The sequence below is a fragment of the Haliaeetus albicilla genome, chromosome W (assembly GCF_947461875.1).
Source record: "Haliaeetus albicilla chromosome W, bHalAlb1.1, whole genome shotgun sequence".
In the NCBI taxonomy this organism is placed as follows: domain Eukaryota; kingdom Metazoa; phylum Chordata; class Aves; order Accipitriformes; family Accipitridae; genus Haliaeetus; species Haliaeetus albicilla.
In genome coordinates this window covers 9337813-9363959 of record NC_091515.1, presented here as the reverse complement: position 1 = coordinate 9363959, position 26147 = coordinate 9337813, and the positions used below count along the sequence as shown (strand labels likewise).

The window sequence follows — 26147 nt, the reverse complement described above, 5'->3', positions numbered from 1 at the left end:
AGCCTGCAGCCCTTTGATCAGCTGCACACCTCACCCCTACAGCAAATACTCAGAGGCTGGAATTTCATTGCCGCTTCTGCATCTGCTTGCTATTCAGTCCCCAGCATGTTTGAGCACGGGGCAGATAAGAGTCACAAGCCTGCACCACTTTATTTTAATATCCAAATGTACTTATGAGTTTCAGAAACTACGTCAAGATGAGTAATACCATAAAAATTTAGAATTACCCCCAAGTTTTGCCTGGTTGACATGGCCTGAATCAAGACTTCATCTCTAGCTTTGATGATTTTGGATGTGTTCCACCCTATCCACCCCATCATCTGCCGGCAGCCTCAGCCCTCACATGGAAGTAATGACTAATCTCCACAGGAACATTGCAGCAGCCAAGCGGCTCTGGGCTTGTTATCCAACCGGGATGCAGGAGCAGAGAGTTAGCATTGTTATTAACAATGTGATCATCAATGTTATTGTTGTGGTAGGGCTGCTTCATTAATGAATCAATGTTTGTGCACATCCTTGCAAACATACTCTTCTCAGCACTGAGCATTATTATTATCAGAGTTCCTTCTTGCTGTGTTTTCCTGTTAAAGGTTAGAGACGCTTAAAGATCTTGACCCTTTACTAAAAGGAAGTGTCATGCCTTAAAGATTCTCTCTCTAGCAAGCAGCAGAGAAAGGCACAGCATCTAAACACTGCAGGAAAACAGAGGACACTGGGAACAGCAACCTGCATTGGACTGGTGATTCATCTTACATATGTGGCCCCCAACCATCCTCAATACCAGCTGCTTACAGGAAGGAGCGAGGAGTTATGAGATAACTTGTCCACTGGGTGACACTCACCCTCAACCCACAGAGACATGTCATGCCTTGTGAACACAAGGGTCTTTGGGCAGCGGGTCTTCAAAGTGTGCACAACAGCTACCCCTTGTTTCTGATGGTTCCTGGCAAAATGCTATGCTGAGCAATGATCTGCTCGCCATTTTGTCCTATGCTTAATCTAGCCCCAGTAAGTAATAAAAAGCAAAGTCCTTCAGCATGGGGGAAACATCTCTGTAATGATACGTTAGGTCTGTGCATCTGTTCTCACAGCAGGGACATGTACTAGAGCTAATCAGGAGCTGGAAGTTGTGTTCCCCAGGAAATTCTGACATCGGAAAAAAATTAATTCCAAATTAGATCGAAATGCTGACATTTCTAATTTTCTTACAAAATGAGATTTCTTCCCCAAAGTAGTTCTAGGCCATCAGAATGTTTTAGTTTGATAGTGTAATCTTGATTCATTTCATTCTGACTGTTAGACTATATTAAAATATTAAATGTCATTATATATATATAATAACACGTATAACATAGAATATATCTGAATTAGTGATCTAATAGAGGATAAAAGGTGAAATGTAATTATTTAAAATGAGATTGTCTACATTAAGCTGAAGCACCTGGCTTAAATGCCTCACTTAGGCAAGCAGTTCCCTCTTCTTGTCAAAAGGGAGCAGTGGACTCCCTGGAGGACAGTTGGGACTACCCGAGTGCCTCTGAGGATCCCACTGCTCCACACTGACTGTAAAGGGAATATTACATGGCACGGTTACCTCCCAAAATATTTACATGCAATGGTGGGAGATTCACCTCTCCTTACTTTTCCTGTCTCCGGTGAAACCATCCAGTCCTGTGGACTATATAACCCAGGCTCCTCTCATAGTCAATGTAAAGACATAGGTACTCTTACTACATGATTCATCTCATCCTGATATAGAGATTGTACTCTAAAAGGGCTGATTTCTGTTTCCAGATTATCAAAGGAAGCTGAAAGCACTAGATCAGCTCCTCTAAATAGCAGGTCCTCTCTCTCTAAATAGTAGGTGCCTGAAATCATGTTACTGTTTTCTAATGAAGGGCCACTAGTGCTGTGTTTCCTATTAAATTCTTTATTCCAATGCAATTGCATTTTTATCAGCATTCTTGTTCCTTGTCTCGAACACAGACCCCCCCCACTGGCCATTGCCTATGTTGCTAGCAGGTCTTTCCATGGGCCATGCACATCAGCAAGCTCCCCTCCTTGGGAACTGAGGAGATCTCAGCAGCGATTCCCCATGAGGATGTTCCTGCATACTACTGTTAGTGCCAATGATGCCGTGCTGCACATGGAAATGGGGGGACCAAGGGTTCAAAGCAATTGGACATTTAATGGATACTCACTAGGTGTATGAGGAGGGGAACCAATCTGGTGGGGATGGCATGCTGGGGCCAGAAAGGAGGACAGCCCATTTACTCACCTTCTCTCTGTTGCTGTGGGATCATAGGAGGCGGCTGTGGGAACGCTTGGCTAATCTGGCCATAAGCAGCAGGATAAGCAGCTATAGGGGAGAGAAAGGGAGAGAAGAAAGAGGGACAGATTTCAGTGCTGGGAAGCAAGGAGCTTTCACTCCAAACCATCACACCAAGCTAGAGGTGGGCTTTCCCCCTGCATTTTGGCTCTGTGAAGGGCCATCTCATGCAGCCTGAGATGTGGCGGAAGCACCATGGTCATACTCCAGGAGGTGCTACGTGGTCCTGAGCACGCACCCTCCCTTCAGCTTCATCATCAGTAACATCGGGGACAGCCACACAGTGTAAATGGGGGGTCTCTGCTGAGAGCTGTCCCAGCAGAGGTGCATAACCATCCCAGATGGTACCACGAACACAGTCATTCATGATCTCAATGCGTTGATGCCCATGCTGACAGCCACGCGCAGAGCACATGCACACGTTTCCCTGTGTAATCTCTCTGGCACCCTGATTAATTCACATGCTCATAAAAACAGTTCACACATGTGTTTCCTCCCTTACTCTAACCTTCGTATGCTCACACACTGTACAGGCACAGTTGCACATACACTCTCAGATATACATTTTCTTTCATGTCCATAGAGACTTCCTCTCTTTCACACAAACACAGTGGAAGCAGTGTGCAGCAATTAAACAATTTTCCCCACCTCAGCTCCCCCACCAAGCAGACAAGGGGAGCCATTCAGTACCACAGATGGTAGATGATGTGCCTTGCTGCTAAAAATACAGAGTACGGGTCGTCTGTGAGCCCAGAGAGAGGGGGATAGGGGCCATGTGTGTGCAGAGGGGTTAATTAACAGCTCAAAGGGTTGAGCTGCTTCCCATCTATCAAACCTCACAAGCAATAAATGACAATAACTAAAACACCGGCAAATGAAGCCCTACATGGAGAATTAAATTAAGTTTCCAGATACAGCGCTGACATGAGATAATAGCCATTCCTCAGCGGGAGCCTATGATTGCTCCAGTTACCACAGGAAATAATGACTTTGGGGTGGCAGCTTCCTCGCAACGTTGGCCATGGACACCTCGCGAGGGGAGGCTGAACACAGCGGGGTCGTGGTCTGCACCAGGTCACTTTGGCTGGTGTCAGTCCATCAACTGCAAAGGAGCTGCTCAGCATACAGGGTGACGTGAGTGGAGGCTGACCCATTGGGAGCCGTGGAGAAAGCTGTTGGGAAGCCAGAAGTATGTCTGTGTAGCTCCTAAGCAAGCCTCAAACTAACTAGCTGGGCTATGGCCAGTGTAGACATACCCTAAAATCAGGGTATGTGCAGATATACCATACCCTGCCAGACACAGCAGCAATGGCTCTGCAGGGTCTGGTTGCCCATCTCACCTCCTCGCTGCAGCACTCAGGATGCCTGTTATAGAAAGTGGCCTCCAAATCAGTGGCCTGATTTTGTACTTGTGCACTCTGTTAGGCAGACTGGACCTGGTCCTGCTGATGAAGCTGCACCAAGGTACAGGTCAGTGAGAGCCTTTCCTTGGGGAAAGGAAGGAGGTTGCCTCCTTAGGGAGAGAAGACCCTGGGCTTTATGTTTGTTTTCACAAGAAGTGCAAATTTTATCTGAGAGTTTGTGGCCCTCTGCTCGCTCCTGTATCAGCAAATGCCTCCCTTCCCCCAGCACCCTCTGGTGTATTCAGAAATTAAAGGCTTTAGAGAAAAGAAAGGTTTATTGGGAGAAAGTGTTAATACTAACGACCTGCGTACTGCTGCACTCCAGCGTAGGCTTGCTGCAAGGGGTCTGCTGCAGTGGGGCTCTGTGCTGTGGAGACACAAGAGAGAGAAGGAATTAAGGGGTTAAAACATGACAGGCACTCTTCTTTTCTCTTTTCTCATCAATATGTGGTGTGAGACAGACAGACCCAGGGTCTGAAGGTCCCAGAAGAGGAGCAGCTCGCTCACTCTACAGACAGGACTGAACAGAGTCCTCCATGATGGCCAGGACGGCTCTGTCCCCCAGCCCCTGTGAGACTTCGGAGCAGAGGGCAAACAAACCTCTTCCCTTCTTTCCCAAGCTTCAATTATGGAGCCCACCTCTGATCATGCAAATTTTTGGCACTGCAGTAATCAACCCCAAAGAGCCCTCATCTTAAGCCAGGACCGACACTGTGCTAAGTGCTGTGCAAAGTCAGATCTCAATGACAGCTACAGTTGTATGGAACTTTCAGTCAGAGCAGAAAACAACAGGAGCATAGCAGGAGGAAGGAGAAGAGAACAAAGCAGTGCCTCCTGCCATACCGACATCCCTTCGAAGGACTGTGTTGCTGCCAGGCAGCCCTCTGTGAGAGGAGATGCTGCTTGGAGGAGAGGGGGACACTACTTGTCTGCTCAACGGAGGATGCTGTGAATCTCTGCGTAAGGCATGCAGTCCCTTGCTGGCTTCAAAGTGCATTTTCTCTCTTTACAAGTGTGCATTCCTCACCCATCAAACTGTTTATTTTTGTGAAAATTTGAAGTCTAGTTCAAATACAACCAAAGCTAGTTAAGATTTTTTTTTTTCTTTTTCCCCTTTGGTCAATAGGGAGAGAAAAAAAGAGAGAGAGAAACATGTTGGATAAGCTCTTTCTTTATCTGCAGCAATAAAAAATTTAAAGCAAAGCTTGGCTGAACCTGCAGTCCAAATGTCACCTTGGCCCTAATATTTCACTTCTTGTTATGAGTTTAATTTGTATGTATTGGTGCTGCACAGTTCTACATTTACACAGTCCCTCTGGCTTCTTATGTGTAGGATGATCCCTTAGGGAGCTGCCACTTTCCTCCCTCCATCCCACCTTCTTCATCCCTACAAGCACAGAGTAGGAGGCTGGAGGCAAGGGCTTGGAGGACGCAAAGGTGTGGGACTCTTGGAAGGAAGTCTAGTGCCTCTGGCCTGTCCCAGGAGAGACATTGACTGTATGCCAAACTGTGGGGGAGGCTGGCAAATGTGAGTCTTACAGACCCAAGAACATGGGCGAAGTGCTTTCTTACAGATGCAAATACCAGCTTGAACCTTAACTTCAAAGATCACCATTGATCATGAGGGAAGCTTGCAAGGTCTTGCACTTTTCTCCCAAAATACAAGGAGGAATGGTGAGAAGACCAAATTTGGAGAGGAAAAACCCGATTAGCTGGCTAAGTCTTAGATGCTCCTGTTCATTATGGGCTTTATTGGATCACAAGGACTATGAGGATGGGGTATTCACAGGGAGAAATAAGTGGGATTACAATGTTAGGTTGGAATTTCTTTGGTTGAGTTCCTAGCTGACTTTTGACACATCCCTCAATATGTATGTATGTGAAATAGGAAAGCATTGCCTGACTGTAAGGATTTTCACCCCTTGAAAAGGGGTGTGGGGACAATATATTAAAACCTGTGGGACATCAGTGGAAGGCATAGTAGAGATTCAAAGCTATATTTTTAGAAAGTAGATGCTCCAGGAAACTGGAGGAAATGCTTGGAAAGTATAAGAACCATTTCCACTTATTCCTGCCTTCTTGAAGAAGGAAGCAACTAAAGTCTATTGTTTTTAACCTCTGCTCAAAACTGTTTTCCTCTAAAAACAGAATGTTGAGCATATTGCTCCAGAAGAAAACTGAATGGCTGTGAAAAGTTGAGTGATACACCAGTTCCTTCAATCCTTTAGGAGAATGGATCATAATAACTCGGACCTCCCCAAAATGACCAAGTCCTGTCAGGTAGAAGCTATCTCCTGAGGAAGGTCAGGGGACAGGTGGTAAAGGGAGCAAATCTGTATAAGGCAGCTATGGTTTTGCAGTCTGCAGTAAAGGAAATGATCCACTGTGTCTGCCCCAAAGCCAACTGCCCTTCCTTGGTTGCACTCATCTGTTTATAAAGCTAGAAGAAAAAGTTGTCTCCGCTGCTCAGGAGATACATTCACAGCATTTCCTTCCTTCCAGCTGAGGCTGGACTCAAGCATGCTCGTTCTTTCTCTGACATGCTGACAATTAGCAATGACTGCCTCTTCATTTATAACAGAAGGAGTCACTGAGCACTACCTGTCTGACTGTGGTCCTTTCCTTTATTCCTTGCTTTAGCTGGGCACACGCGGGAACTGCCCACTCTCCCAGCTATAGCTGAGTCTCTGTCCTGAACAGGACCGCCTGGCTCAGTGCAGAGCTGCTCTCCTTACCCCATCTGTGGACATCTCACCCGCCTTCGGAGCCATACTCTGCCCATTGCAACTAAGCCATTCTGCTTAGGAAACATACAATGACAATAATTTAAGACCTTTAAGATTAAACATCAAAACTGGACAAATGCTTTATTTAAAGGGTTTGGGACAACAAGCCTTTAAATGCAGGCTTTTTCCCTCCCACACAAAGCTTTTAGAGTTAATTATTATCCTGAGTCTTAATGACTTTTCCACAAGCATAGTATCTAACCAGGTGTTTGTTTCTTAGGAGGCTGCCTTGTGTCCCAAATCACTCAGGGAATTTCCTCCTAGCTCACAGGACATGCAAGCCAGCGGGAAGACTGTCCCCTGTCTTCAGTCAGATTTGCTCCAAGCTGGCAATCACTTACTCATAGGTAGAGATGATACAGGGTGTCTGGTGTAACACACAGGACCCTAACACTGACCCAACCATCCCTGGATGCTCTTGAAAAGGAGCGAGTTGAAAGCATCCCTGGGCTGTAGGACTAGACAGCACAAGGAGGCAGCAGCCCCTGGCTTGGGTCTCTGTGTTTTACTTGTGTCATACCCTACCTTGGCTGTTAGGGAAGAGCAGTTGTGGTGAGTCACCACCTGCAGGAATTTAACTTTGCAGCTCTTAAAAACAAAGCCCTTGCTTGCTGAAGAGCTTGTCTTCCTTAGCTCAAAGAGTGTTTACTCAGCAAATGAAGATGTGACTTCAGTGCAGTGGATGGGTCCATGCTGGCCAACATGGCCTGTGAAGATGCAGGGACACAGAGTCCAGGGCTGGCTGAGTACCCCAGCACAAAGCCAAGGTAGCTTGGGCAGCTGTGAGCATATCTTCATGCTGCTGCTCACTCTGCCAGAGGAATTAAACCTAGTGAAGGACATAACTGCCTACATTCCCAGCTGTAGTGTGGATGAAGCCAATGGCTGGTATTGATCCAGAAATCTCAAGACACAGATTAGACATTTGAGGAAGTTGTAGCCATGCCGTGTTCAGTAAAGTGACTGCCCTCATACATGCTGATGACCCAGAAGTTCAGCAAGGGCTCAGATGTACGAGGGGCTCACGATCCAGAGCCAACTCGCGCCAGGGGTTACATGTGACTGTAGGCTGGAGCACACCATGTGCTAAAATTCAAAGTGTTGGGGAGACATGAATCGCTTATGCGTCTCAGCACAAGGACGCCATAAGGGAAGGTTGCTTTATTCCTCCATAAGATACACATAGCTTATTAAGGTGTGCACCCCTGTGGCCTTCACATACATCATGCTCTGCTAAGGTAGGAGGGTTACCCTGTCTCAGCCACCTTTTGTCCCCATCCAGATGGCTAGTCTTTTCTGTTACTGCAAATATTAGTTGATCATGAGCATGTGTGCTGTCTGTGCCAGGGTGTAAGCCTACTGTGGCCCAGAAGATCAATAGCTGAGTAAGGCCTGGTAAGAGCTATAGGAATATAGGAGGCACTAGATGAGGGACATGGATATCATAAAGCACCTTAAAGGGGCTTTTGGACTGGAACTAGCACAAATCTAAGTCATAACATTACCCAAAAGACCTTGGATGTGCTGGTGACTATCTGTGCAAATGTGACAATAGATAACATTTGAAATACCTTTTCTTGTGGTCAGATTCATGGAGATCTTAGTCCAACATACAGACATTTAACAGATTATACGTGATGTAATGTACAAACTGAGGATCAGCTGGTGAAGTCGAAGAAGCAGAGAGGCTCCTGAGAAGCCAGAGAACAACTGTCAATCACGTCAGGCCCGCTGAAGTCCAGGTAGCCTTGCTTCTTTGCAGAAGCTGAGGATCTGGCCTTGCCGTGGCAAACTAAAGGTGTACTGTGAAAACAGATGCTAATAGTAACTTCGTTTGGCAGCTCAGGGCAAGAGCCTTATCCCTGGACGTTGCCTCTATATTAATTTGATCATTTCCATATCTCCATGGGAAAAATCCTGCTTAGATACAACTGTCTCTTTGTAAGATGATCCTGGCCAAGATGCCACAAGGTGACTATGGCAGATAACCTTCCATAAACCTGGAGACATAAAACAAGCCAATGACCTACTATATGGCCATAAATATAAATTTAACGAAGGCAGCACTTATTCATTAGGCAGAAGTCAAGAAATGACTCCCAAGTCCTTCAAAGAAAGTAGATCCGTTAATGTCACATTCCAAATCCTCTGCCTGATGCCAAAAACCAAGGATGATTTCCCAAGTCAGCATGAAATACCAGTGCTTTAAAATTAACACCAGGAAGCTTTCTTACTACTGATATATCTCTAGATTGCAATCCAACTTTTTAAAGGGGCATTCAGCCAGTGTTAGGCCTGACATTTAGCTTTTGTCAGAGAATGAAGGGATGGAGGTGGCAGATTGAAGCACGTTGTTAAAAATAAATAAAATTGGTTTAAGTGATGTTCTATAAAGAATCCCTCCTGAGATGTCAGTAACCCAGCTACGGTGTCTGGCCAAGATGGGCTGTTATATGGGTGCCCCACGTGAAAATGGTTGTAGGGGACAGGGGGCTGGAGTCTGCTGTGATGGTCAGGGGTGTAAATCAGGAGGAGCTGCACTGAAGCCAGTGGGTGTGGTGAGGAAAAAGGATGATGGTCCCCCCATCAAAAGTGGGCCCTCCATTCCCCTCACTGGGGTATGGGACAGTCTCCCTGTTCCAGCTCAAGGTAAGAGAAAGCCAAGGAACTCTGCTCTCTGAAATCAGAGGGGCCCAGTGCTTCTGAGAGACAAAAGCAGCATCTGGCACATTTTGGGCCCCTAAGGCATCCTGGGGTTTCACTTGGTGGAAGGAGTCAGCAAACCTTACACCTATGTGATATCCTCTTCATCCCCTGCTTCTGATGGCCTATGCATTTAGTGACAGACATGCTTATTCCATCTATTTCACTCTATTTGGCAGTGCTGCTCCCCGCATGGGTCTACAAAAACATGTTACTACCTGGATCCACAGCTTTGTGCTCTGCCCCATCTATTCATTCCTCTCACTGTCCTGGAGGTATTTTACACCTCTCCCAGGAGCTGCAGCTTGTCCACTATCACGTCTGGGTTGGTGGCTGGGGGAGGAAGGCGATCAAAGAGAGGCAGTGCTGTTCAGTCAGTGGGGGGGAAATAAAATAATGATAGCAAAAAAAAATAAATCTATGTGAAGGCCAAGATTAAAATAAATAAATAAATAAATAAATGAGTGGGAGGGCTCTATTCACCTTCTCCTTAAATCCAATTTAAATCACTCTCTACAGCCCTAATCTATATCCATAATTATATCATTTCATACAACAAGCTTGCGAGAGGTCTTAAGAAATTTATGTAGATTAAAATTCATGGGTGCCATAGTACAGATTCCATATTATTAAGATTGATTAGGACAGCTGATGCTGTGATTAAAGAAGCCAGCGTTTACTGTTGTAATTAATTAGGTATTCAGACACAACAATAACTGCAATAACAGAAAGAATGTGCTGATCCGGCAGAAAACAGAGACTGATTCTGTATTTTAGTTTAGTTTCGCTATTTAGGGTCTGGACACCCCTCAGCCAAAGACATGTCCCACTGTCTCTTCCCCATGTCAAAGGAGCCAAGAAATCCAGGGCATATGTGCCCTGTGCTCCATCCTGTTAGTTGGAAAAGCCCTTTTGGTAGCATCCCCAGGTATTGTAGATGCTTGTATGGGACAACATATGGGCCTACTATAAACCTCATATAGTTCATCCCTGGAAATCAGGATTCTCTTTATTATTTTCTTAATAGTCCCACCTCCAAGCCCCATCTCTAATCAGGCCCCTGCTGAGATGGGTGTTGTGCAAAACTGTGATAGGAGTCGTGTCTGGCAATGAAGAGCTTCCAGTGGACAAAGCAAGAAAGACACAAAAGACTCAGAAATGCAGATAGGTGGAGGTAGCTGGCCAAGATGACAAACTAAGTCAACATTGGAGTCAGGATCAGACTTCCCTCCCTTTGCCTAAGGCCATAAATACATACATCAGGGTCAGGTTTTAAAAGCTATTAAGGCACTCTAACTCCATATTTTGGGGGAGCTCAGTTTAAGTCATCTTTAAAAATAAAGCTCAAGGTCTTAACTCACTTAGATGCCTCTGAAAACATCAGCACAGAGCCTGATTTGTATTTACACTTCTTCCAGATCAGAGGAGAAAATACTTCGGCTTTGGAAAGGCTCCCACACAACTGCCTTAAACAACCTCATTCATTATGGCTGCAGCATGATTGTTGGAAGTACATGGCATCATTAAAGTAGCTTAGACTACAATTGAAGATGGCAACTTGTTATTATATTTTTAATGAGTGCATTCCTTCACTTATTTATTTTACCAGTAAAGCATGGTTTATGGCACATAGCAGATTGTTACAAATGGGTCAAATAAGTACTTCCTAGTCATAATGATGTTTCTGTTGCTCACTGTTGCAGTTTTGGAACTGCTGATACAAAACATGAACAGGAAAGCTCTCACCTGGAGATTTAGGGTGGACAAACAGAACACAGCCAAAGATTTCCCGTAATAACTTAGCCTCCAGGCCTCTGAGCCAGGCACTTTTCTAGAGCATGGTGTATGTCTGGACTGAATGCTTTGGGGCTTGGTTTTCATCCCGGATGTTCTACAGGTGCAGGCAGGTCACTATTTTTCTGTTCTTCTGATTCACCTCCTCTCTAAACTCTTCTTGTCTGACATCTTTCAGGACTGAAATGTCAGGGTGGGCACTGGGGTGGGGGAAGTCAGTCCCTTTCTCTTCCTGGACAAGTGAAGCCCTGATCTTGCCCAATGCCACTGGATGGTGTCTGTCGTGATCAGGACTGATCCTGGACTGACTGGTCCAGAGCAGCAGCCTGCCCATCAGAAGCCCTGCTAGCTAATTGACGGGCTAATAGATAAGGCTGTCATATTAGCATGCCGGTAACTCCTCCCCTACAAAATTAGCTTGGGTAATGGTAATAATTACAGATGGAATTTTGAATCCTCTTTCTGCTGGCAATCGGTGAACTGGTTACTGCCTGATAGCTCTTTGTTGAGCCAAAGAAAATGAATTGATGGTCTCGGTTCAGTTCATAAGACAAGAGTTTCTACAGCACAGGAATTCACCCGTGGGGGACACCTTTACTGCCAATCTCAGCAGTGGCTTGGAAACATGTGGGTATAAAGGCTTGGCTGCACATTTGTACAGACAGCTAATCCTCACTGGAGAGGGCTGGGCCCCCAATAGGGTATGAAGTGGATCTTGCTGTCTTGCTAGCCCAGATGTACCCACAGTGTAACCAAAGAGGAGTGGGGGGACCTCTTTTCTGTCTGCAGAGAGGAGAGAGAGAGCTAGTCCTGGCAGTGGTGGGCAGTCAGAAACAGAACCACTGTGTGCCTGAGAACAGTAAATGAGATGACACGTTTTTAATGTATTATGAGCAACTGAGGGAACTTTGCTTTTGTTTTCCTCAGCAACATAAGCCCAGACCAAATGCACTGAAGAACACAGCATCCTGGAAAGCATTCCCCATCTGAGGTTCCACAAAGTTGCCATACCACTGGATCCATCCCTGGCTCTGGTCAAGCTGGACATCCCTTGGCCCAGGAGGAATAAGTTTGTTTGGGAGCTGTCGGATGCTATGGGGTGTATTTCTGCTTCTTCCTGGGCACATCACTGGGCAGAGGACCACACAGCCATCCTCACTCTTTTCTGGGGGCTCTGCTCTGTGCTTCCTTCCAGTTCTTTCATTTCACTGATCCTTTGACAGCCAATCCCCTCTCTCTCTTGTTTGCTGCCCTTTGCTCTCCCTATTTTCTCACCTTTCCCTCCCCTTCTCTCCCCAAGAAGGCTTTATTTGTGGAGCAAGCATTTTGTCCAGACCTTCACAATGCAATCCAGTAGGGCAGGACCTGTTACCAGAGTAACAGATGTGCTGATGGTATGAGACACAGCAGAAACCAGTGCAGATGGTCTCCACTGTTATTGTACATCACACACTGTTACAAGAGAGGTACTGGGCTCTGGGTGGCTAAGAAGCTTTGGCAAAAGAGCACAATCCCTGTTACTATGGCTAATGTGGAAATGGCAAATGCTTTTGTGCTGCTGCAAAGTGACTCACAAGATCATGGCATAACAGATTATGCTCCTTGTCCCCACTATAGGTTGTGACACATTGCCATGTTCAATAGCTCTGCAAGCTGAAAGACTGAAGGGCAGGCATTAATACACAAAAAGGTCAGATCTCCAGAGGGGCTTAGACTAGTGGAAGGGGAAATATTTACTCCCTTGTTATTCTGTCCATGCCAAAAAGTGCATTGTGAGGCATTATGTGCTGGATGAGTTTGGAGATGGTAAAAGCATGGCTTGCAAAGAGTATGTCTGCAAGGAATGGTTTCCTAGTGCTACTGCATGGATCCGTAGCCTGGCCAGAGCCATAGAAAAAGCTAACTCCTGCAGGGACTGGGGCTGTGATCAGAGAACTAGTCAGTAGGGTTGTTCAACCTACTCTTGCCTTTGCCCCAAAGCCATGCGATGGTTCAGTAGTCTGACTCAAATCATACTGTGTGTGTCCCTGCTTCAGACAAAGGGAATCTTAAAGAAAGAGCACAGGGGAAGACAGAAAAAAAAAAAGAGTGAAACTACAGAGTAAATACAATTACATGGTACGGACCCATTTTTATAGTGCAAAGACTGTGGAGTTCTGGTGTCTTTTAGATGCATCATCAAAAATATTATAGCTAGACACAAAGGTGGACATGTAGACAAACTGCACAATTAATGGGATTTATTTGTGTCTGAATGATGTGGATTTCATGCCTCTACAGATTTTGATTGTCCCGTTTTGCTATTTTCAGACAGCAAAGATCATTCTGCTACAGGATCTAATGGTGTGAACCCACATTTGAGTTTTTTGTGGAGTATGAAAGAGTATCTGAGAGCAAAATTCAGGCTTTAAGCAATATATGGCAAGTCATAATCGTAGCAAGACTATGGTTATGTACCTAATACTGCAGCACTCCTAACCACTTTCAGAATGAGAGATATACCATAAAAGAAAGTTGTTTGGAAGATGCTGACTTTGGATGGGGACTGGCATGTTCTTTTCTTCTCTATAATGTTAGTGCAATTGCATGCTCAGCTTTAATGTTTTATTTCTACCCTTGCATTTAGAAGCACAGACATGCCGAAACACAGGGCAGTGCCAGTAACAAATGCTACACAGGAAAGTGTGAAAAATCCCATAATGAACAATGATGGAGTAAGCTGCCTAGTGATGAAAATTTCTTTCTAACCCCAAGCAATTAGTGGCTGGCTTATATCATAAAGCATGAAGGTTTGTGTCCTTTCTACACTTTTATCCAGTCAGATATGGCTGTGGATGTTCTCATTACCCATATAAATGTCTAATCCTTTTTTTTTTTTTTTTTTTTTTATACTGCTAAGCTCCAGGCCTCAGTAAAGCCTGCAGCAAGGAGTAAAGTTTTGGAGAGTGCATAAATGCTCATGAGAAAGAAGAAAACAAGACAGAGCAAACACATGATGTGTCCTACACCCAAACTACTACAAAGGTCCTTGCTTTGAGGGTTTCGTTGGTAGTGGGGACAGGGAGAAGCAAAATGAGAGGTGAGGGTTTGGCCTGCCACTGTTCCCTTTACACCTCTGCTACAAGTTAAGATGTCACAATGTTATGGAGAATTTGAGCACCAAGACAGATTAATATGTTGCTGTAGACACACTGAGATGTATCCAAACTTTACACAAAGCAGACTATTTGGATGTCAGCTTTACCGGCAGAAAGGAGCCTCTCTGCCTGCAACAAAGTAGAGCAAGGATGACTGTCATCTTTCAGTGTGTTAGGCTGTTGGTGTTTGTGAAGTGACTTACTGTGAATTGCTGGCTGAGCAAGTCTCTCCAAAACTTAGGGAAAATCAGAATAAGGCCATTGACTTTTATGTAATCATGGATGAAATACCTAACTGAAAGCTTTCTTTAATTATGGGGATAGTTGGAGATAGTAACAAAAGCTCAAGGCATTAAGATTCATCTAGAAAGACCATCTTTTCTCTGGTATCTGCAGTAATGGATCATGGAAAATTAGCGAAAAGGAGCTAGATAAACTAGAAAAAAAGATAGACATAGAAATGGATGAAAAAACGGAGAGATGATAGACTGGCAAACAGGTAGATACTTAGATAGGTGGATAGTTGAAAAGATAGCTGTATTTATATAACCTTAAAGACAGGGTGCTTTCTTGGTGCTGTGGTTGAGCACACTGAGCACGCTAAGGGCTCCCTGCAATTTTCTGATGCCTCCATAAGCCTCCAAGAGCTCCCTATCCCTCTAAGCTGCTACAAACATGTATATACATGCCTAACTTTTAGCACAGTAAGCCCCTTGATTTCAATCCCGCTTAAAGTTGAACTCATGGCTAGATGTTTACAAAGTGTGTGTGTGGAGGATGATAATTATTTTTCAGTACTCTTGGTATTTCTGGGCTTTCCTGTGCTTTCCTGTGCATTCACAGGGTGGCTTTTTTCAGTGACATTGTCTGAACTGTGACTAGGTAAGAGTTTTGTATTTCTACGTTATGTGATATTTTGCCTTGTAGCTCATAAAGTCCCCTGTGATGTTGAACCTTCTGAGTTTTCAGGACTGGCTGAGATCGAAATAAATTTTTTTTCTTAGGGGTTTTGTGGGCTTTTTGGCTGGAGCATCTGACTCAGTCTTTGATTTCCTAACAGACTAGATCAACCTATGAGTGCCCCAGGGTAAAATACTCCTTTGCCAGCTGGTGGCTACGATCAATTAGTAACATTTACTTAAATTTTTATTGTTATGATTGTTATTATTGGTATGTATACAACAATAGTAAGGAATGTCTTCCTAGCAGAAGTATAGCTTGGTGGAGAGGGCTATTTCAAATCTTGAGGATGCTGAAAAAATATAGGTGCACATTGAGGACTTGTGTAGTCCTGAGTTCTTGGTGATTACAGCCTCAGAGTGTCCATATATTTGTAAGTGCAGGTACAGAGGTAGGTATGTATCCTTTAACTTCCCTCATTCATCCCTGGCTGCCAGGGCTTGCAAAATCACCCCTTCAGTGCTGGCATCTTTTGAACTAGTCACAGTCTGAATCCCAGCAGCAGTTCTCTGGTGGTGTTCCACAAAAGGGTGAAGCTGAGCCCATTTTGTGGCTATATTAAAGGAGCTTCAGTCTCCAGGTCTGCATTTCGGAGACCAACACTCGCTGTCTGCACACACGGTGCGAGGAACGGATCAGTTTGTGTCAGCAGCCATGTGGACTCTCTGGCCTGAATCTCCCAGAGCCATTTGGCTGCAATGGAATCCCAGTAGGAGATACCAACAGTGGGTGCTAGGAGATGCAAACAGGCTTAGCACAGCTCCTTCAAGGCTAGCCAGGAGCAAGACCCCTGGGAGTACTGCTAGGAGATCTGCCAGCATGAACTGGTCAGGCCTCAGATCAAATTTTAACTAGAGCAAAACACGCTGGGTCTCCTGATTGTATTCACCAGACAAGTCATCCAGCAGATGAGCACTCAATTCTTCAGCATAAAAATTTTCACCTCCAATGCACCCTTGATGTCTATCATCCAGATTTAAGTGTATAATCGCTGTAGTGGGTAAGACCTAACTATACCAATGCTAGAGGGAGCCCTGGTGGTATGGGGTATAAACCTTCAGAGGTGGCTCATGGTAGACAAAGCCTGTGAATGTGGACAATCTCCCTGAGACTGAAGGAGCAGTTTGTGGGCACAGCATTGGTCTGGCTTACCTGGGTAAGGGTGGATGCCATTAGCAAACACGGCTTCTGCGGCGGGCTGCCCATTAGCCTGCGGCGGGAGGCCAGTGAAACCATTCACCCCAATTGGAGATGGGATGCTAGGCACAGCTGGTGCAGTTATGCCAGGAGGCGTGCTTCCACCTGCAAGCGGGGAAGACACAAAATCAGAGCTGGTGAGTACTGGAAGCAATAATTACACAGAGAAAACTGCTGACACAACAGCTGTGACCACCACACAGAAACCTTCTGATAATCCAAGAAGTGAAAAATCTCCCGAGCTGTTGTGCAAAGAAAGGGACAGCTTGCCATTGCTTCTCTGTTTGGAAAGCGCTTAAGAAAGGCTTGCAAAACTTTCTTCAACAGAATGAAGTTTTTGCTTGATGATCATGGTCTCTATGGCTAATATCAAGCAATAGAAAACTACAGAAATATCACCCTTCCTCCTCAACTTTCTCCTTGGAGTATTACCTGTTTAAATTGCTACATAAGCAGATGTTTCTTTCCTAGATATCATTTAGCACCAGAAGCAAATTCTCAGTCCCACCTTTCTACAGCAGTTCCTCTCAGTTTCTCTTTGGAGATGTCAGCTTTGTGGGTGTACCGATTTCCAGGACTACTCTGCACTCTTGCATGAATACACATTTCATGTACAAACTCATTCTGAACTTTCTCAGCACCAGGGATCCTTAAAAGGTTTGGCAAGTTGATTTGTAGCCTAAAAGCAGCCAGTGATACTTTTTTTAGTGTCACTGTTTGGCTCAAACTTGATTTCATAGAGTTTTAGCAGAGATCTCCCACTTAACAGAGGCAAAATTTGGGCTAGATTTGTTTCTTTCATGGAATTATACTTCAGAAGAACAATTTAGTCTTTACATTTTGGGTGGTACCCTGTCACCCACTGTTAGAGAATTCTTAAATTTCTAAGGGGAGAATTAAATCCCTCTGCTACCTCATTGACTGCTCCTCTGTATGTTTATAAATGACTGGGCAGTCTGTGCTTCTTGCAACATATTCAGTATGTTTTGAGGGACCAAAAATGAGCTTTCAATGAGTATGAAATCGTATTTTTCTCTTTCGAGCTGTGAGTGGGAAGTTAAACTATCTTATCTTAAGCGATATCTTTCTTTGTCAGGGTATACTACTGATGGAAAGCACCATTTTTGCAGTAACCTCTTTTTTAAAACAATTGCAGAAATTTTTTTCACCATAGCAGCATTCCATGATGGGTTAGTCTAATAACACACTTTAATGCCTACTTAAATCTGTGTTGGTGCTTTAAGAAAGCCAATACAGATTCATGAGATATTTTAATATGTTCTGATTTGAGTAGCCCAAAAAGCAGGCAATATTTCAGCTCTTTTCTTATACCATGAGCAGACAAGCTGCTGTTTCCCCTTTGCTTATTTAAATGGTGTTGGCCTTTAAAAATGTCCTCTGTGGAGGTACAGGGAGCCAGCAATGGCAACTGAAGTCCAAAGGCAATGCTCTTAGCATATGCCATCAGCTTTCAAATCACCAAGTCTAGTTAAAATTTCAGTTGCTTTTCTGGATCTCTCCCTTATTTGCATAGACAATGTAAGTATTTTTTTTCTAAAATTGCAGCAAGGGATTTGTGCTTGCTATTTTGTGCATGTCTAAGGAAGTTTAGGCATATTCATTGCAATACTTTAATTTTCTTCTTGTAAAGAACCCCCCTGGAGAGGTCATATCTGTAGTTGGAGTAAAACTGGCATAATGCCACCGCAGAGAACAAATGGTGGTGGAGCATGCCAGTTGTGGATTTCATCCCTTATTTGAGATCTCTTGCTGCAGCTATACCAGGTGCAGATTTACAACATGGAGGGAGGGAGGGAGGGAGGGAGAAGAGAAGGAAGGAAGCCTAAATGAAATTTCATTTTTAACCCCTCTGTGCAGTTAACAGAGTGGCTGACCCACTGCAGATCCACTTTTCACCCAGATTATACCAATGATGGGAGAAATGCAAAACTCGAACCAAACTTTCAGAGATGTCAATTTAATTGCCTCACAATTATGGACTGTTGTGTGAGAGAAACCTGACTCTTGATGGGGAACCATCAAAATGCCAGCAAACAGCATAAAATTTCCAAGGTCTGAATTACCTACTGGGACTGCCTACTGCACTCCATCAACTGCAGGCAAGCCAGGTGACTAGTTTAAACTAAATGTCTACCTTTTGTATAGTTAAAGCCAGTTGAGATGGATCCTGTCTCTAGTCTGTTAGATTTGCCTGGATCCAAACCTCTAAGTTCCTAGGTTCCATGGGAACTTGTGAGCCTGAATGAACTCATGGCCATGTCCCAAGGAGCCCACTCTCCTAGGGGTGGGATTCACAGAGAACCAGCCAGATTAGGAGGCCTGAAGATAGCAGCACAGAGGCACTGTGCTTAGTCAATACCTCCAAAATCTCTAGGATTTCTGGGTTACCAGTGCTCTTTTTCTAGCACAATTTTTCTTTTGCTTAGGAAAGATCAAAACACTTCTTTTTTTTTAATGTTCCAAACACTTTTTCTAATGCTTGTTTTTCAGAGAACTTTGAAATGTTTCATTTTCATTCCAAGTCAGAACAAAGATATACTTCAATGACTGGAAATCCTGCTATGAAGCAGAATGATCATTTTCTATTTGGCTTTCTGAATGCTAACAAAAGCCAGCAGGAGAATTCACGTTAGGCTTCAGATATCTCCTGGCTACTCAGAAATCGTTGCTAGTGTTGTAGGCTTGCTTGCTCAGACGTTATGTGAAACATTTTCTACGCATTTTATCACAAGCTTTGTGAGTGTTGTAGTAATACAAGGAGTCATTTCAAAGTCTAAACATTTCACCCAAGGAATAATTGTCAATGGACATTTCCACAACCCATTACAGAGGCTTTTCATGAAGGAAGCTACCCATTCAAGGTAAATCTGCAATAACGGCAAAGTGCATAGGCTCCATGATTGAAAATATGTCATAAGGAGAGTGCAAAATCTTCCACCTTTCATGAAAGAGATCAAAGGATCATCTAAACCAGCATCTTATTTTCAGTAATGACCAGTCATGGGTGCTCTTGAAAGCATGTTAAAATCTTGAGCTTTCCTCTCCTATATTCTGACAATAAGAGCTTAACAGTCCCCAGAGGGCACCAGGCACACCAGAAGAGGAGCAGAGTTTACGCCAAAGAAGGGCTGGGATATTTTTCACGTGCTAGATATCACTGCAGGCGCAGAATTGGGCTGTTGTACTGGTATTTACACACCTATGTAACAGAACTCACTCATTCTCAAGACTTATTTATATGCAAAAGAGCTTGTGCTCTTTTGTGGTGGGGCCATCACAAACCATGGCCTGGATTCAGCTTTCCAGGCTCTGAGAGCATTTGAATTCCAGGCAGTCTTTGTTTGACGTTCTCTCTGCTCCCATCAACACAAAACAAATCTAGCTAGTGCAAATATGATAATCTTTCCAGCAGTGGGTTTAAAGGGTGCACATATAATTAAGCCACTTTTCTATTTGGATTTGCAGTAGCTCCATTGACTTGTTGTTTATACATTTATCGTTGTGTAAACATATATTTTGAAATGTGTGGTATAAGATTTTTTGAGTCAAGTGCTTTTCCTTGGGTCTCCATAAGTTCGTGTGGAATGAGATCTGTCTTTCTTTCTCTCCCCTTTTTTCCCCCTCATATTCTAATACAAGCAAAGGAAAAGATAAGTATCTGATCCAGTAGCTGCTGACATTGTTCCCAGCTGCAGACTGCAAAGAGATGCTAAGCTGTGTGTGAACGGGGACAGGTTTTCTTTGGTGGACAGGTTAGCAGAACTCAGTTCATTAGGAATGGCCCCCGAGCCTGCATTGCTGTGGTGCCTTATCTCCCTGCTGTCCGGTGTTTCTCAGCCACGAGGCATCTTTCCTGGCTGTTTTGTCAGACGGCCCTTTGCTGCTCCAGGGCTGGTGCAGACCTCTTTGTGTTCGGCAATGAAGCTGTTTCTTTCCTCTCTTACTGCTCTGCTCTGGAGTCCCAGATCCTGTTCTGCCCAGTGCTGCCTGTGCCACAGCTGGCTCAGGCAGAGCTCACTCCCATATCCCACCCCAAACCTTTGTCAGGCTGGTCCCCTCCTGGCCAGCTTGATGCTTCAAGGTTCACACAAAGGCACTGGTATGCCACATCTCTCTAAACACAGTCCCATCCCCAGTGCCTCTCCTAGGAACAACCTGCATCACCCCAGGGACCCTTTTATCCCAACCTGTCCCTTAGAAATGGTCCTCTGAAGATCGACCTTTAAGTCCTCTGCTCCCCTACCAGACTCTGTGGTATATTGTGAAGCTCTCCAAATTCTCACTTCTTTCCTCTCGTGGTTTGGCCCCACTTTCCCTGCTGCCCTGTTTCCCTGCTGTTAGGCCACATGCCACTCCATGACTACCAGCCCTGCTTGTTCCTTGACCCGTTCCCTGCCTGTTCCTGCCCAAATGATTTCCTTGTGCTTCAAGCCCCAGGAAAGCCAGTCCTGTTTCCATCTCAGCTTAATTCTCTGCGCAGTGAACCATATACTGCAGCTCCTAGCATGGGCTTCTTGTGACACCTCACAGCATAGCCAGGTCCTGGCAGCCCTCCACTGACTACCTGTCTCTGCGCCAGCAGCCAGAAACCGTCTCACCAAACACTTGCATTCCTGGTATGCACCGGAGGTGTTCCCTGAGTACCTCCTGTCCTATTTCACGGTAGGGGAAAAGCTTGTGTCCCAAAGACGTAGCTCGTCTTGATAATAATAATTGCATCTCACCACAAATCTTATCTTGTTTGTCTTTGGACCAGCCTGGCTGTGACAGCACCAGCACTGACCCCCTTGGACATCCATATGCACCACCAATAAACCAGTGTAGGTCACTGGGGGATGTTTTGTGCCATTTGGAGAGTGTTCAGAGCTAAAGGAAAGCTCTGTAAGGGATAAGGCTGAGAAGGAAGAGTCATGGCTGAGAGCCCTTTCCAATGCCTTCCCTGCCAGCACCCTTCCTCCTTCCCAACAAGACCAATTGCTTCACAGCTCTGGTGGGTCTCAACCCTCCTGCTCTCCTCACCCACCAGTGAGCACCATTCAGCACAGGGCACAGCTAGCCCAACAGCCCACTGCTGGCAAGCCCTTTGGCTTTGCCCTTACGAATATTTCATGATACAGAAGCTGACCTGCAGCTGGCCCCAGCTCTGGAAGAGGTGGCAGCAGCCTTTCTCTGCCCTTTCTCCCACTCCCAGACCACAAAAGGATCTGGTTGGCTCCACTTCTCTCTTCTGGTGACCTTCACCAACAAGACCGACATTTCAGTAAACACCCACTGGGGGAGAACGTGTCAGCTAACATGTCCTGCCAGGTCACCTCTGGGATGTGGCCAGCTTTTTCTGCCCTTTGCCCTCTCCACCCCCCGGCTCCTTACCTGAGGTTGGTGTCATGGGGGTGGCTGCCAGGCCATTCATGTTCAGAGCCGCCATCTGCTGCATCTGGGCTGCAGCAAAGGCTGCCATGGGGTTCAGGTAGCCGCCCTGCGCCACCGACGCCATGATCGCGGCTTGCTGCTGCATCAGCTGGAACAAAGAGAGCAGGGAAAAAATATCACGCGGTCACCAGCAGGGCAGCCCCCAGCACTGGCACTAGGATGGGGACCCAGTGAGGGGGTGAGGCATCCCTCTCTTTTGAGATGTCAGCTCACCACGCCTGAAGTACCCCCTGGCCTTGGCCTTCCTTCTCGCTATAGGGGCTGGAGGCAAAGTGCATCTTTGCCTCTTGGGTTCTTTATGGTCCCCACCCCCACAACGTGTTCCACTGTGTGGAGGTCTCCCATGAGCTGGACTCAGCCCTCTGACTCCCTGGTACTTCCCTCATGAGAAAGGCAGAGAAAAGACTTTATACAATCCTGAGCAGAGAGGTTTTGTGGCTTAAATTTCTGGTATCAAAGCTCTGGGAAAGCACTGGTGGCTGCTGATTGGGGAAAGTGTCTGTGGAGCGGCAGGGAGAGGGGATCCCTTCTCCAGAGCAGCAAGCTTAGCCAGTTCTCTGCAGATAACCTGATTTGTTTCCAACTGTCAGTGACAAAAATCTTTTTTTCTTGTGCTGCTGGGAGACTTCTGGTGGGCACTGACTAAAATCATGACCAAACTTTCTAACCAGATTATAGCACCTATTATTTCCAACACAACCAAGGAGAAACTCCTGGAAAAGCTGTACAAGAGAAGGGACCTCTCTTACGTTAGCAAGATTAATACTGTGTAGTGGGACAATCCCTCCCCTGTGGTTTTGATCTGGGATGACTTACTTAATTTTTTTTTTCCAGAAAGTGATCAAAATGCTGCCTCTTTTAGGGCACCTACAAGAGGCAGAAATAAGGAACCCAGGCTATATTTTCAGGCATTTTGGAGTAAAAATTTCAGAGCAGAAGGGTGGTGAATAGTTATGCATTCTGGAAGTGTTTCTTACATTAAAACCAGACTTTGCTATCATTATTTTACACTCTGAACCTAGTACACAGTCAGTGCAGTTCACGTGTGCAGTATGGCTGCTGTGGGCTTGTAAAATGCTCCTGCTGTGAAGGAGAACACAGTCTGGATGAAGTTACCTCTTGTCCCCTTCCCTGGACCTGCACAAAGAGCCAGACGAGGTAAATCTGAGTCTGTAACCAACCCCCACTAGTGACCAATGGTGGATGCTTAGAGAAAGTGGGGGAAAGAGGATGAGCAGAGAGTGAAACCTCACTCCATTCATTCCCCAGTCTCTGGTAATGTGTGACTTGATGATAATAGTGGAGAAGGAAGCTGTTTTTCTGTAGTGATTTTAGAAGTGACTCATGTCTTTGCTGTCTCCAGAATTGGACTACCTCTGTTTTGCTGCCCTCTGTGATTTCACTCTCCCATCAGGAAATCACCCTCTGATGTTGTTTAAGCACACGGGACATGCTTCTCAGCATTAAACAGACCTCAAAAGTCATGGCAAGGAACAGACTGTTCCCTACCGTTCCCTTCAATATTGAAACATTGGCTAAATTAGCTGTTCATACACACACACACTAAAACAAATCCTTGAAATCACTGTACTCATTCAAATGCTGAAACTTTCCTTGTCACCATCAGTAAAGAGACCAAAGTAAAGGATGCTCTGCCACTGACCTGCTGTATAACCATGCACAAGTTGTATAAATTTGCCTTGGTTTCTCCAGAAATAGAATGGAACACAGGACACCTGCCTCCCCACATGAGTGCCTTCAGATCTACAGATGAAAAGTGCTCTACTAGAGTTGAGTACTGTTATTTTTTGAAGCCTAATGCAGATTGGTGGCAAGGTGGTGGCTTTCCCTTTGATTGTTAATTACCCTTTTTTATTACACCCTGAATAAGACACTTTCACATTTTAATTAGTGATATCCTGTTCTTTGTAATTGCTGATAGAGCGATTAGACAATGTTTTCTATTATAGCACAATGCCGATTCCCCTTTAAGGAGTACATTTGTTTCTAGGCACCATTTGAGTTTATTCTCCAGAGGAAGCACTGAGCAGGTGATTTTAGTAAGTATGCCAATGAAGTGAATGAGGAAGGGGCAATCCATCCATCTTTAACACTGGATTAACTCCAATGCTGGGTGTGCTGACTCGTATTTCGTTTTCTGTGCTGGGTATTTTCACCTGGGGGCAGCTGAGGATGTAACTGGCCAGTTGAAGAAATGATGGCCAAGATCCGTGCCTGTAGGATCTGTTCAGCGCTGCTGATCAAAGAAGCATCTCTCTGAGATGGATGCGATTGCAAGGGCTGGGGACAGTCCCAGTCTGCCCTTTGCTGACTTTTCTCTGTTTCTGCAAAGCTGACAACAGCTGCATGAGCAAAGCCCCCTCAAAATACAGAGTGACATATGACTGGTCACCTGTGTGTCATGGTCAGTCTGGCTGGCAGATAACAGCCTGGTATTTGTACCAGAGACCTTCTGGGCAGGCAGGGAACTACGTTTTTGGCATTTCCCATTGTCAGATTCAGTAAACTAAATACAGATGGAATTTCCTCTGAGCTGGTCACCTATTACAGTTGACGTGATAACAGGCAGAGGAGTCTAGGCCAAGATTTCTCTCTCCCTTCTGTACCCGAATGCCTCCGGGCAGATGAACTGCAGCTTTGTTTCTCCCCATTGACTGTATGTGGAGCCCGAGGTGATCAGTTCAGCTTCGTGTATCAACACAGTCAGATAAAATCTTTCCCACCCCTTACCTGGCCCTCAGCAGATATTTTTGGACCTTGGTTCCTAAACATTTTAAAGAAAGGTGTTAATCCTTTTTTCATTTATATTTCACCTGTGCTGCAAGAGAAACAGGGCTCTATATAAAAGATACCGTGTTGCCAATGGTAGTACAAATGATTGTGCTGCTCCAAAGACAATCTCCATTTTGCACTTAGCAAAGCTAGGCAATCACTTGTGACATTATTTCTGGCTTATGCAACTCCTTCTCCTGCTTATGGATGTCTCTAAACTGTTCAGAGTTAACTCCACAATGGCAGGTGCTCCTTCTGGTTTGCAGACCAAGTAACCTGAATGTGCGGCTTCTTGTGTATTCAGAGGGCACTGGAAGATGCATATTTGTAGAGTATACTGTGGCTACATGCATACTTCTATTTGCAGTGTAATGTCGTTCATGCATTTCTGTCACAGACCTTCGGAAAGAAGAAGGTATTTTCTCTCTCCTTATGAAAAGAACTAGATGATCCTAATCTGCTGATTCGTGCTGTAGGTGCAGTAGGGTCTGCAGCCTAAAGCCTGGTGGGTTTCAGTGAAACAGTCACTTAAAACTGGCTGTACTCCCACAGAGACTAAATTAGGATCTTGAGGAGCAAAGAGGTTAAATTTAGCTTAAGGTTAAAAAGCTAATGCAGTAAAAATAAGGCCCCAACCTGTGATTTGGGAAAGTAGGTTCTGATGCTTCTGCTACAGCAGGCATCCTGCAGGGAGCGGCCACCCCATTTCTGTTAAGCTCAGTGCTCTGTGGATACCCAAGATGCCCTGGAGACCTGGAACCCTCCCTGGCATGGTGAAATAAGCTGGAGCCCTGTATCTTATGAGCCAGAGGATGTACACTTTGCTGCAGCCTTCAGAGCCAGACTGTGGGGTAACCTGGTGTCTCCTCCAGAGATGGAAGGAGTATAGCATCCCGTACCTGAACACAGCCATGTACCCCAGCTAACTGGCTTTGCTTACTCGGCTAGAGAGGGGACCCCAACCATGTCCCAACCGTGTCTGGACATCTCAACCCTTGACAACACTCCTGCCACCCTTCTGCAGCCATGTTTCCCATTCATGCCCTTCTCTCTCTCTCTGGTTGGACGTGCTCAGGGGCAAAGGTTAAGGAGGAAGAGGAGGGGGGTCCTTCCCAGTCCAGGGGCTGGTGGTCACAGCCCTGCTGAGTGCAGCAGCATCGTGAGGGTAAGAGGATGGAAACTCGGTCACCTTGAAAGAAGCTGACAGCATAGTCCTACCTCCTTTCCCCAGGGTGGCTCCAGGGTAATTTACAAAAGGAGGGCAAGTCCTGTAAGGGTCACCAGTGTCCCTTATAAAACCTCTGGGGCATTCCCAATAAAGTCACCCCACTCCTTCCCCAGCTTTCCCTGAAGACAAATGTCCCATCCACTCTTCTTTCACTTTGAAAGAGGCCCAGTGTATGGTCCCAGTTAATAAAGCTGTAGAAAGTGAGGCAGTGACCCCACCAGAGGCAAATCAACAGCAGCAGGGCCCCTGGGTATTGTGTACTTTAAAATATGCCATTTGAAATGCAGATTTTCCCTGCCTGGGCTGGGGCCACAGAGCAGTAATCAGAAAGGCAGCCGCCTTATTATCTCAGACTGATCCAAGGGG

At 45.3% G+C, this 26147-nt stretch overlaps 1 protein-coding gene across 11 annotated transcripts in view; it reads right to left on the bottom strand.

Annotated features, from left to right (window-relative positions):
* The window catches only part of CELF4 (CUGBP Elav-like family member 4), a 730638-nt gene that overhangs the window by 65628 nt on the left and 638863 nt on the right, over positions 1-26147 (bottom strand). For 6 of the 11 annotated variants that reach the window (XM_069774868.1, XM_069774869.1, XM_069774860.1 and 3 more), the window contains exons 7-10: positions 21701-21848; positions 16265-16414; positions 4034-4099; positions 2279-2359 (exon numbers count right to left, since the gene is read on the bottom strand). In XM_069774868.1, coding sequence (XP_069630969.1) covers positions 2279-2359; positions 4034-4099; positions 16265-16414; positions 21701-21848 — 445 coding nt within the window. The remainder of the gene's footprint in view (positions 1-2278; positions 2360-4033; positions 4100-16264; positions 16415-21700; positions 21849-26147) is intronic. The other 5 variants (XM_069774870.1, XM_069774865.1, XM_069774871.1 and 2 more) reach the window with 2 other exon arrangements.